The following is a 12689-nucleotide window of genomic DNA, read 5'->3' as shown; positions in this document are numbered from 1 at the left end:
GGGTTTGAGTGAGGATGAGGTCTTGAAGGAGCAAAGCAAGCTAATCCTTTATATGACGGAGAAAAGAATGGATCTGAACCATGAGCAAGTTCGACCTGAAATCAATCAGTGTATTGATACTATGTATGAGTTATTTCTGTTTCCTTGCTTCTTTTCCAGGAATAAAGTTGTTGACCCTTTACTGAAAACGTCATTCTGAGGTTTTCTTTTGCCTGTGATTAATGAGGAATTTTAATTTTGTAAATTTGCCTTTTTTCACAATAAAATTTGTACAGTTTTTACGCATTCTTTTTAAATTCTGAGTGTTTTGTCTGACCTGCAAATCTGCATAATCCAACTTATTAACCTTGAGCATTTCCATCCAAAAAAAAACACATTGGAAGGGGGAGTTATTGACATCAGTTGATGCTCACCAGCAATAAATGTGATAAATAAATACCTATAACAATAAATCTAAGTGCAATATAAAGCACAGCAAATAAACTGGATAAATAACCAGTTCGGAGCAGCAGCTATATCAGATATATTACTGGCGCCTTAATTGGCAATTTCTGTTGGAGCGCTAGCTCTGAACTGTTTTTCTTTCCCTGCTCAGAACTGGTTCCAGCTGGTACCCGTATTACTGGAACTTCCTTTTGGGGTGCTACCCACCACCCAGGTTACCCTCCCCCATGGCCACTCAAACTCTGATCCTTATCCCCCTCACTGGGGTCTGCCAATTTAGCACCTTGTATGACCCCTAAACAACTACAACATGATCCAGCCCAGGTCGCCTCCTCCAGCCCTGAGTGCAGTACTGGTGCTGCTCCCGGTGGTGCGACTGGTATTGCAGAGATGCTAGCCTCTCATTTTCCAGCAGTTCTCTAAGGCAGTACTTCCTGCTGGTGGATGGGAAATTCCACCTCCAGTCTATTAATGGCCAATTGGCTAGGGCCAGAATTTCCCCCCAACCTTTTAGCCGGTGGTGGTGGGGGGGTTGGGGGCGGCATGCGAGACCATGACGTCCTATAAGACCCAGCCCCACGTCCTTAAAATGACAATGTAGTATCTGGGCCGGGATTCTCTGGCTCTGTCGCGGGTGGGACCCGCCATGGGTGTGGCCGTGCCCCAGCCAGAAGTCCATGGACTTGCGGCAGGACCAGAAGATCGCGGCGGCAGGCAAGTGCGGAAAATCCCGCCCCTGATTTACTAAGAGCTATGCCAGGAGCAATCTACAGGAATATCTTTTAAAAGCACACTGTTTTGTTATAATTCTATTTTCCAATAAGAGCCAGCCTGAACAGAAAGCTATAAGGTGGTTGGTTATCAAGAAACAATTCAATTGAAACAATTTATCATTCTTCTTCCCACCCTAAAATAGTATGATGTTCATAAAAGTGTTTCAGAATAACTAGAAGTTGGATACATGCCAGCAAACATGGATGGATTTTTGTCTTTTCCGTCTCAGCATTAAGCATCATTTAGGTGGATCATAGAAAGGAAGATTTGTTTGGGAAAATCATGATAACTGAGCACACCTGATGTTCTTTCCTTTGAAAATAATGACTATAAAATCAAACAGGTTCCACTGCAGGCATGCGATCTTCCACTCGAAATGCCCCACACGTAGTAGTGTGCCTTTAAAAAATATTAATATATCTCTCGCTTTCTTTTCCTACTCATCGAAATCTCATCCTCAAACACTATGCATGACAAAAAGCATATTTGAATAATTCTGACAAAAATTACTATTTTTTTTAAATTTAATTACGGGTGGATGAGGTTTCCTCAAAAATCCAAAGGCCGCCTCGCCGATTCGCCTGCCCGCCAACCGTAACGTTGGACGGGCAGAGAAAAATACAAGTTAATTAATTGATTAATGGCCTTAATAGACCTCTTAATTGTCAGCGTCCGCGCTGCCGACTCTCTCGCGCACCCCCAGACCAAAATATTGCTGGAGTGCGTGATGACGTTGGGACACTTGCCCGATGTCATTGCGTGCTATTTGATGCTCGGGTGCACGCCTGCCCCTGGGTTTTGGATTCACCCTTAACTCCAATCTTTCACAATTTGCTAACTGCATATTCTGCAGCCCAATGTAAGGATCCCGAACTATAATTCTGACGAGTGGGGTGGGCTACTATGCATTTGTAAGAGAATTGAGGCAGGGCTCGGCAACTGCAGGCCCCATTTAAAGGTATCACAGCAGTTATTACTGTGGCTGCAATTTGTAAGAAAAATGCAAGCACCAGGGGTCTGGAGAAGCAGAGGCCTGGCGCCTGAGGCAGGATAGCTCCTTGCTTCTCTAGTGCTGACATCGAGGTCCTCCTGCAGGCTATGAGGGAAAGTGGGGAGGTCCTCTTTTTGGAGAGTGGAAGAAGCAGGCCACGCAGCCAAATATCTCCATGGCTGCAGGTGGCTGAAGCCTCAGCAGCAGAAGTATGGTCAGTAGGAAGTGGGCCCAGTGCCGTAAAAGGTTCAATGAGCTTCTTTTCTCTGGCAAGGTAGCTGCAATGCCAGATCCTGATGAAAGGCCCCTGGGTATTAAAGCATGCACTCCACCCGAGGAGACTGAAGACGCATCCTGCTCCTGAACATGGTAGTAATGTGTTCCCAGTTTACTTACTCGACAAGGCTCAGAGACATAGGCTGCTGAGGATTTTCCAGCACTGATACTTGCAGCTTCTTATGTATGTGAGCTGCTGGCAGTGATCATTGAGGCCAGTAGGGCCTTATCTCTCTCTCTTTTATTCTTGCAAGAGGAAAGAGCCTGCAATGCCCAAGAAAGGATGTTCATCATCACTGCCCTGGAAGAGGTAGCCATGGAAATTGCAAGGGTAGCCCCATAGGAACAAGTCAAGGAAGGAGAGATGGGCATTCTTGGTGGAGAGAGTAAAAAGATATTACAATCTGTAGATGGGCTGGGCAGGGGAACAGTTGGGGAATGTGTAACGTATTGAAAATTACTTTGTGCACTTATGGGACAGAATTTTGCCATCATCGGGCAGGCGTGGTGGGCGGGCCCGGGAGTGACCGGGAAACCGACCGCTGCCCCGAGCACAATTACCGGCCAGCCAGCATGAAGCGCGTGCTACAGTGCCCAGCGCTGCCTGGGTGGGGGTGGGGGGAGCACGAGCACTGAAGTTCACACATGAGCGCAGGGCACGCAGTAAAAGCTCCCTCAGGCACAGGGCTGCCTCAGGGAGCTGAAGATTTTTATCAACAAAAATGAACACTTTTAAAATAATGAAAACATGTCCCCTCACGTGACTCTGAGCAGGGACACGTTGAACATGAGCGCAAAAAGTTTCTATTTTGTTTTAAATCATTCCGCCCATGGATGAGGTTTCACCAAAAATGCAAAGGCCGCTTGGCCGTTTTGCCCCCCTGCCAACCGAACGGTTCAACGGGCAGCAAAAAATTCTAGTCAATTAGTTGATTAAGGGTGTTAATAGGCTGCTTAATTGTTGGTGGGCACGCTGCCAACTCTTATGCGTGCCCGCCAACTGAAATATCGCGCGAGTGCGTGATGACACGGGGCACTCGCCCAAAGTCATCACACGTCATTTTACCCTCAAGCATATTGGACACATGCCCACATGCTGAGCAAAAAATTCTGGCCATGGTTACCATACCCATATACCAGCAGAGGGAGTCTAGAAAGAGAATAAAGGAATCCATGGGCTGAATCTTACCTATGTCGGGCAGGTTGGGCGGGAGTGAACACAGAGCAGATTGCTGCCCGCGATCAGCTGCGTGCCACCATTTTACGTAGGTGGGCCAATTAAGGCCTGCCCAGCGTAACGTACAGCAGGTAGCATTCAGCGCTACCTGTGTGGGCAGGGGGAGCAGGGAGAGAGTCAGGGCCTGTGCTCTTTCGCAGTGTGTGCAAATGAAAGCAGCAATCTCCCTGAGGCACGGAGCTGCTTCAGGGAGATTAAATTGATAATGAGCTAAAAAATTATTTAAACATGTCACAGTGAGCTGGAACATAATTGTGCATTTTGCAAAATTTATTTATTTATTTTATTAAACCTTCAGGAAACCTTACCTGCCATGGCTGAGGTTTCTTGAAAATTGCGAAGGCCACTTGGGCTCTTCGCCTGCCCATCAACCTTAATGTTGGATGGGCAGCACTGTTAACAACGTCAATTACTTTTTTAATGACCTTAATAGGCCTTTGATCGTTCGGTCTGCCTCTGGTGTGCACCCACTGCCTCCAGTGCACACCCGCCAAATGCAATATCGAAATGGCATGTGATGACATCGGGACGCAAGAGGCACTCTAGCTTGGGATTAGCAACAGGAAAGCCTGTAGTGTATATACATACACTGATATTACCAAAATAACCATTCAATCAAAAAAATAATAATCTTAGATCATTACAGAGAAGTTTTTCTTTGAAATGAACCCAATCCCAGAACTTTAATCATGCACTATCACTGCCTTGCTGATCAATATGGTCTATACCTATCCAGAAAAGAAAAACAGTTCAGACTAGTACTCTCATTTTCCAGTTTTTACTGGTGTTCCATCTTAAGGTATACAAGACCAGTTTGGACCAGTAGGTTTATTTCCCAGTTTTCACTGTTTTTTCCTTCTGAGTGATCGACCACCTTTCGATGTGCATTCGAAGCCATCTTCTGTATTCTCATACTGGCAAATGTGACTGCGATATTTCAAAGGTGAGATGGCAGGTTTCACAATCAGGTGACAAACATGCTCAGGTACCTCCATCTCTGGTGGTACACCCTATGCCGAGGGTATGACTTCTGTTGCCTTCCTGCCTCTCATCCCTCTCCCCTGCTCTCCTCATGCTCAGGGGTTGGCCTCTGCCACTGAGGATCTTAATCCATATCACCACAAGACACACGGTTGGAGAACCATAACTCAACACCAGCTGTTGCCTTAATTATGCTCATCTGCACTCACAATAATGTCTGGAAACCTTATCCCATCTTCTTATGCCTCCATGATGCCAGGAAGATGACTACCCCATCCACTGCCTGAGCAGGTGCAGACCATTCTCTCCTCAACCTCTATATATCTGATGGCACCTGTATGCCCATGGCTGAGTGCCCATCTCAGCTGTACTGCTTTTCATGGGCCCAACTAATATTATAGTGTAGCCATGATTGGCTCCCAGCTGTGTTCTTGCCCCCATGCGCCTGATCCAATGTGCAAGCTGTGGACCCTCACCAAAATCGCAAACCTGGCCCTTAACAAGCGGACAATGAGCTCGTTAACAGGATTGATTGGCCTCATTCCAAATTGGATGGGTTCAAGGGCCTGCCTTCCCCCATCCTGAGGAATGAATGGACATACCATCCTACAAAGCTATTTTCAGCGTCCGGCTGCCTCCAATCCCTCCCTTTGTGCAACTTAAAAATCTTGTCCTGAGACAGGAAGGCACAAAGATGGAAAGGGACACAGAAGGAGAAACAAAAGGGCAGATGGAAAAGGTCACAGGCCCAAAATGTTAACACAGGAACACAGCTGTTTTTGAGGAGGAATGGAGGTGCTGAAAGACTGGTAGCTGAAAAGAGGGATAGAGAGGAAATCATCTCGTGATGGATGGATAAAAAGAAAGACTCCCCTTATGAGGAGGGGAAGGGAAAGAGAAAGGAAAATCCTATTCAAGGGAGAAGGGAAAAGAATTCCTCTTCTGGGTGGAAACAGAGATGGAAGTATGTTTTGTTGAAATATAAAGTGAGAAAAAAATAAAGGGAGTGCGAACAAAGAAGAGAGAAGATAAATTTTGAGTGAGATAGAAAGGTATAAAAAGAGAGAAACAAAGAAAGATGAAAAAAGATAGAAAAGAGAGACAGAGACATGGCTGCTCTGTTGAATACAGTTGCAGTGGGAATGAAACAAACTTATGCTTAGAGCAGGTTTGTCCAATGTACAGTCCACAGGCCAGATGCAGCCCATAAAGCCCTTCTATGTGGTCCCCAGAACCAGTTTCCAAATTTCAGGTCAAAGAGGTGAGTTTCAATGGAAGATCCTGCATGGAGCTGCTCCTCCAATGACAGACTGCTTCTCTCCTGTATTTGCTGTGCACAGGGTCAGTAGTGGAATGCCTTTTGGATGCCATGGAGGCTCGTGCAATATCTTCTACCTCTGCTCTGGCTGCAGGTTGGGCAGCGGCGTGACCAACCAGGGTTCAGAGGCAGTGACAGTGCCAATGCTGCACGGAAGAGGTTGGCCATGCAATTGAGATAGGAGATGAATGATCTCATCCATTCAACCAGGGTATAGCAACCATCTCATCACTCTAAACTCACAGACTCACAAGCCCATCACACATTCACTGACGTCTCACTCAATGCCAGCTCAAGTGACATCACCACTCAGTCTCTCACAGACACCCTCACATCTCCATCTGGCCTCATCTCCTCTGGAGACTGCCTCTTCAGCCCTCTTTATCTTGAGGCCACTTGCAGAGATCAACATGTGCCCCCACACCCACCCTGGGTTACCCCCCTTCCCCAGTACAGCCCTCATCCAGCAGCCTCTTCCTTTGCCTGAGGCCACTTCTCTCCCTTCACTAAGCAAGCTCTAGTCCTGCAGCCATTGAAAAGCCACCCACATATGGCTGATCTGGCGGGTAGAGACTTGCGGTGAGCACCCCCTAAAAGTGATGTGGTGCTGTCTGTGAAGCTTGGCGCTGATGACTGCGAGTCATCACTACATGATGACATGCTGATCGAAGCAAGGTCGGCAAACAAACCTTGTTTCTGAGCGAAGTGCACGCCGCTTATGTGCTATTGTGAAACACGTCAGCATGTTTCCCTGCCATGTTGGCGGGCGCTCCAGCAGGGGTGGGGGGGGGGCGATTCCAGCAGGTTGGCCAAATAAAGATATGCTGACGTATAACAATGAAGTTCCCGACGTCCAATGATGGAAAAAGTGACCTGCCATCGGTGAGCTGAGCGGATAATCGCAAACTGCCTTCACGCCATCATGAAACTGATCACGCCATATTGTCAGCTCATGCACGCCCGAGACCGGCAGGCACTGAAAATCCTGGCCTGAGTGCAGGGGTGGGGGGAGTGCGAGAGACTGGGTGTGTGGGTTGTGGGGGCGGGGGAGGGAAATGCGAGAGACTGAGTGTTTGGGGCGGGGGGGGGGGGGGTGGGGAGTGTGAGATGCTGAGTTTATGGGCAGGAGTGCAACACAGTGTATGTGTGTGTGTGTGTGTGCGCGTGTGTGTGGAGGGCAGGAGAAGTGAGAGAGATCGAGTGTGTTGGGGGGGGAGGGGAAAGCTGGCTGGTGGAGTGCGAGTCTGCCTTGTACCCAGTCTCGGGTTTCTTATTCACTCTCATCACCACACACCAACTCATAGACATGTACCCAATCACAGTGGGGGTGAAGGTGAGTGAGTGAGCACCCCGAGACTGGGAGTGAGCCGGGCACACACACTCTGACCCTCTCACACTCTGGATATTTTATTAATTACTCTTTTTTAAATTATCAATTTATTTCTATGGCATAGCTGTACTTTTGCTCAGCAATTGTTTCTTTCCTTAAAACCTCAGCTTTTTCTAAAATTCAGTCCTTGTTGCTCCAAACCTTATCTTTCTGAAATTTGTTCATCAGCCCCTTGAATAAGAAAAATATGCAAATGTTCCCCCCCAGCCAACCCCCCCACCCCACCCCCAAGCGAAAAGGTTGGAAAAGCCTGGCTTAGAGCTTAGGGCTCAGAGGGTCTATGTTATAAAAATGTTCAACTTCTGTTTAAGCATGAGGGATAACATGACAATCCAGTAGTATTCAAATAAAACAAATTCTGGATAGAGAAATGTACCAAAAGATTTGTTTATCAGTCTCTGAAGAGATTCACTTTCATAATTCTGTCAAGAAGAGGCATAACAACAATAATTACTGTATTGTCTTTGATAGAGAAATATTTTGAACGTCCTGTTCCATCAATCTTTATTTTTAATTTAATGCTTTTAATCTCAGGAAAAAAAAATTTGAAATGTAAATTAACTTCAACTATAATGTTCTGAGGCAATCGCTATGATAAAGAAATGGTATTGTGATGTTCAGAATAAATATAACTTACTGTCTCTTCGGCATGGCCACCTTTAATGGTTATATATGATATTTTATAATGCTGAACATTGGCACTTGGATGATCCCAGCTGATTTGGAGGCTAGTGGGTGTCTTGGCCTCTATGAGAAGGTTTGACGGAGGATTTCTGGAAACTAACACAACAAACAGTGTAGAGCAATCAATTAAAAACAATTCGTAAACTGAAGGCAACATTTGCATCATAATATTTTTATGTTAATTTTTTTCCCAAATTTCATGGAGCTGATTTCACAGTTGAATTGTCAACTGAGGGTTAAAAAACAATTCATAGCAACAATCTGAACTACATGCTATTCTTATTTAAAATTCACATTTATATTTTATCCTATGCCCAAGATATTAAGAGGTTATATGTTGAAGCATTGTATGATATGGCCATATATCACACTTATGATTTTGATCATCATTTATGCATACCTTCATTACTTGTATGAACATATGTACATACAACCTTACAAATTAAGAGGAGCAGGTCATTCAGCCCCTCAAGCCTGCTGCACCGTTTGGTAAGATCATGGCTGATCTGATTGTGGTCTCAACTCCACCTGTCCCCTATACTCTTTGACTCACTTGTCAATTAAGAATTTATCCAACTCATCCTTAAAATATTCAATGACCCTGCCTCCACTGCTCAGTGAAGAACAGAATTCTACAGACTAATGACCATCTGAGAGAAAAAAATTCTCATCTCTGTCTAAAGGGGAGGCTCCGTATTCTTAAACTATGTCCCCCAGATCTAGTCTCTCCCACAAGAGCAAACATCCTCTCAGCATCCACCCTGTCAAGTCCCCTCAGGATCTTATATGTTTCAACAAGATCACCTCTCGTTCTTATAAATTCCAATAGATACTGGCTCAACCTGTCCAACCTTTCTTCATAAGATAGCCCCTTCAACCCAGGAATCCACTGAATGAACCTTCTCTGAACTGCTTCAATACTATTATATCATTTCTCAAGGAGAACAAACCAGCCCATGGTACACCATGTGTGGTCTCAACAATGCCCTTTACAATTGTAGTACAACTTCCCTACCTTTATATTCCATTCCCCTTATAACAAACAACAACATTCCATTTGCCTTCCTAATCACTTGTTGTACCTGCATACTAGAGATGTTGTGCTTCATGTAGCTGGATACCCAGATCCCTCTGTAACACAAAGTTCTGCAATCTTTCTCCATTTAAATAATACACTGCTTTTCTATTCTTCCTGCCAAAGTGGAAAAGTTCACATTTTCCCACAGAATACTCCATCCAATTCTTTGTTCACTCACTTAACCTATCTAAATTCCTTTGTAGAGCCTTTATGTCCTCCTCACAATTTACTTTCCTGACTATTCATCAGCATCATCAGCAAATTTAACAACCATACATTCGGTCCCTTCACCAATTCATTTATGATGATTGTGAATAGTTGAGGCCCAACATTGATCTCAAAAATGACCCAACTCTCTGTTTTCTGTTAGCCAACGAATCCTTTGCTTGATAAATATGTTACCCCCCACCCCGCCAACCAGACCATGAGATCTTATTTTGTGTAGTAACCTTTAATGTGGCACCTTATCAAATGCCTTTTGGGAATCTAAGTACATCATATCTACAGGCTCCCCTTTATATATGCTACTTGTTACTTCCTCAAATGACTCTAATAAAATAATTAAACACAATTCCCCTTTCACAAAACCGTGTTGGCTCTGCCTGATTGCATTAAGAATTTCTAAGTTCCCTGCTATACCCTCCTTAATTATAGGTTCTAGCATTTTCCTTATGACAGATGTTAGGCTTTACCTTATGACAGATGTTAGGCTAACTGTCCTGTAGTTACTGGGTTTCTATCTTCCTCCTTTTTTGAACAGAGGAGTTACTTTTGCTATTTTCTAATCTGATGAGACCTTTCCAAAATCAAGGGAATGTTGGAAAACTACAAGCAGTGCACCTGCCATCTCCATAGTCACTTCTCTTAGGACCCTAGAATGAAATCCATGTGACTTGTCAGTCTTTAGTTCTAATAGAGTTCTCAGTACCCTTTTCCTGGTAATTGTAATGATTTTAAATTTCTCCCTCCCTTTCATTTCTTGATCTAAAAGTATTTCTGGGATGTTATTTGTGTCAGTGAAGACAGATACAACATATCTATTAAACATTTTCGCCATTTCCTTATTTTCCATTATTATTTCCCCAGACTCACTCTCTAGAGGACCCATGCTCCTTTAAGCTACTCTTTTCCTTTTTAATACTTGTAGAAACTCTTACTATCTATATGTATATTTCTAGCTAGCTTTCTCTTTTAGTCATTCTTTGGTTTTTCTGACAGTCTTCTGACCAACCACTAATCTTTGCAGGATTGTACACTTTTTCATTCAATTTGATACCATCTTTAACTTAGTTAGCCATGGATGGTAAATTTGTCTCCTAGTCTTTCCTTCTCACTGGAATGTATTATTGCTGAACATTATGAAACATCTCCTTAAATTTCTACTGACCTACCCCTAACCTATTTCCCCAGTTTAGCCAGCTCCGTCTTCATACCCTTATAATTGCCTTAATTTTGCTTTAAAACACAAGTCTTAGATCCACTCTTCTCTTCCTCAAACTGAAAGTGAAATTCAATCATATTATGATCACTGTTACCTAGAGGCTCCTTTACTATGAGGTCATTAATAAATCCTGCCTCATTGCACATTACCAGGTCTAGAATTGTCTGCCCACTGGTTAGCTCTAGAATGTGCTGCTCTAAGATATTGTTCCGTAAGCACAATGAACTCACCTTCCAGGCTGCCTTCGCCTATCTGATTTGTCCAATTTATATATGTAGATTAAAATCACCCATGATAATAGCAGTGCCCCTCTGAGAACCCCCCATTATTTATTCCTGTATACCCCATCCTAAAGTGCTGTTACTGTTAGGAAGTCTATAAACTACTCCCACATTTGGCTTCTTCCCTTTGCTATTTCTTATCTTTACCCAAACTGATTCTACATCTTGATCTTTAGAACTAAGGTCATCTCTTACTATTGTCCTAATGTCATCTTTAATTAACAAAGCATCCCCACCAATTTTTCCTAGCTTCCTGTCCTTCTAACATATCAAGTACCCTTGAATATTCAGGTCCTAGCATTGGTCAACCTGCAGCCATTTCTCTGTAGTGGCTATTGGATCATATATATTTATTTCTATTTGAGCTGAAAATTCATCTGATTTGTTACAAATGCTATGGGTGTTCAGATGCAGGGGCTTTAGTTCTAGATTTTTAATTTTTGTGCAAGCTCTGGCCTTATCTGTTGTCAGATCCTTAAGTTTGTACTCTCTGTCCCTTCCTGCCAGGCTCTGATTGTCATTACCCTAACTGCTGCCTTGCTATCTTACCTCGTCTTTTTTCTTTAATTTACACATCTTTCCTCATATGGTCCCTCATCCCCACTATTTAGTTTAAAGCCTTCTCCACTCGCCAGAACATCAGTCCCAGCATGGTTCAGGTGCAATGACCTATGAATCGAAACCATTTCTCCCACGCCAATCTTTGAGCCACGAATTCAACTCCCTAATCTTATTTACCCTATGCCAATTTGCTCATGGCTCAGGGAATAAACCAGAGATTATTACCTTTGAGGTTCTGCTTTTTAATTTATCCCCTAGCTTTTCATACTCCCTGTTTGTTATGAAATCAGCTCTGATGCAATTTAGGTGTTATATCCATATCCCATATATGCTGTATCCTATGGCTTACTGCCTTGTATTTTTCTGTTATGTGAGCAATAATACACATACAGCAAACTAACTTAGCAACAGAAGAAATCCACAATTTATAGCTTTACGTGTTATTTTGAACCCACTTTAAAGTGAATTTCAAAGTCAGTTTATTTATATCAAAAAAATCAAACTAACACAAATTTCTTAGCATTAACATTAATGGCTTTCTGTTTTCTACTAAATGTCTGTATTTAATTTTTAGGTGTTAGAGGAGCAGGGGAGATAAACATAAGTGCTTGGGTCTAGAGCACTCTGCAGGTTTTCTACCCACATTAGGTTTAGTATACTCAGAGGCAACACAAAAGTCACTCTACTATTGGCCAATCATATGCTAAAATTTCAACATAATTTTGACTATCCCATAATTCGTTTAATTTCCAACAGCAGCAATCATTATGACATCTCCAATTAAGAATGCCATTTTTTGTCAAAGTAAAGATAGTTTTACTGCTCATTAATCAGTTTGGTGTCTGACACTCCAGTTAAGAGTCTCCAAAACTACTGAGGAATCCATACAGGACGTGTTCCTGAATGCCTGATGTGAACGTCACGCTCTCAGAAGCACAAGTCCCATTTACCTAAATTCAGGCAGTTTAGCAATAGCCGACGGTTAGGGGCCTCCAGGTGTACCCTAGGGCATTCCTGCAGGTAAGCCAGATAAACCCACGCAACTTTCTAGCATGAAGAACTGCTTTTTAAAAATCAGGAACATTTTCCTATTGTTTTCTAATGTTTGTGTTCATCAAGGGCGAAGATGGATACTGCGTAAATGGACTTCCAGAAGCCAATTGATAAGGTTCCACATGAGAGATTATTAGCAAATTTAGGCCTACAAGAATGTTTTCCACTTGACCCACTTCC

General features: G+C 43.4%; 1 protein-coding gene across 3 annotated transcripts in view; it reads right to left on the bottom strand.

Moving 5' to 3' along the window:
* LOC121287184 (collagen alpha-1(XIV) chain-like) overlaps positions 1-12689 on the bottom strand; it is a 209657-nt gene that overhangs the window by 118775 nt on the left and 78193 nt on the right. For all 3 annotated transcript variants that reach the window (XR_005945154.1, XM_041204812.1, XM_041204811.1), the window contains exon 19: positions 8049-8191. Coding sequence is in view for 2 of the 3 variants with exons in the window: in XM_041204812.1 (XP_041060746.1) it covers positions 8049-8191 (143 nt within the window). In the remaining variant the exon portion in view is untranslated. The remainder of the gene's footprint in view (positions 1-8048; positions 8192-12689) is intronic.

The sequence above is a fragment of the Carcharodon carcharias genome, chromosome 14 (assembly GCF_017639515.1).
Source record: "Carcharodon carcharias isolate sCarCar2 chromosome 14, sCarCar2.pri, whole genome shotgun sequence".
Taxonomy (NCBI): domain Eukaryota; kingdom Metazoa; phylum Chordata; class Chondrichthyes; order Lamniformes; family Lamnidae; genus Carcharodon; species Carcharodon carcharias.
This window is presented reverse-complemented; position numbering and strand designations above follow the sequence as displayed.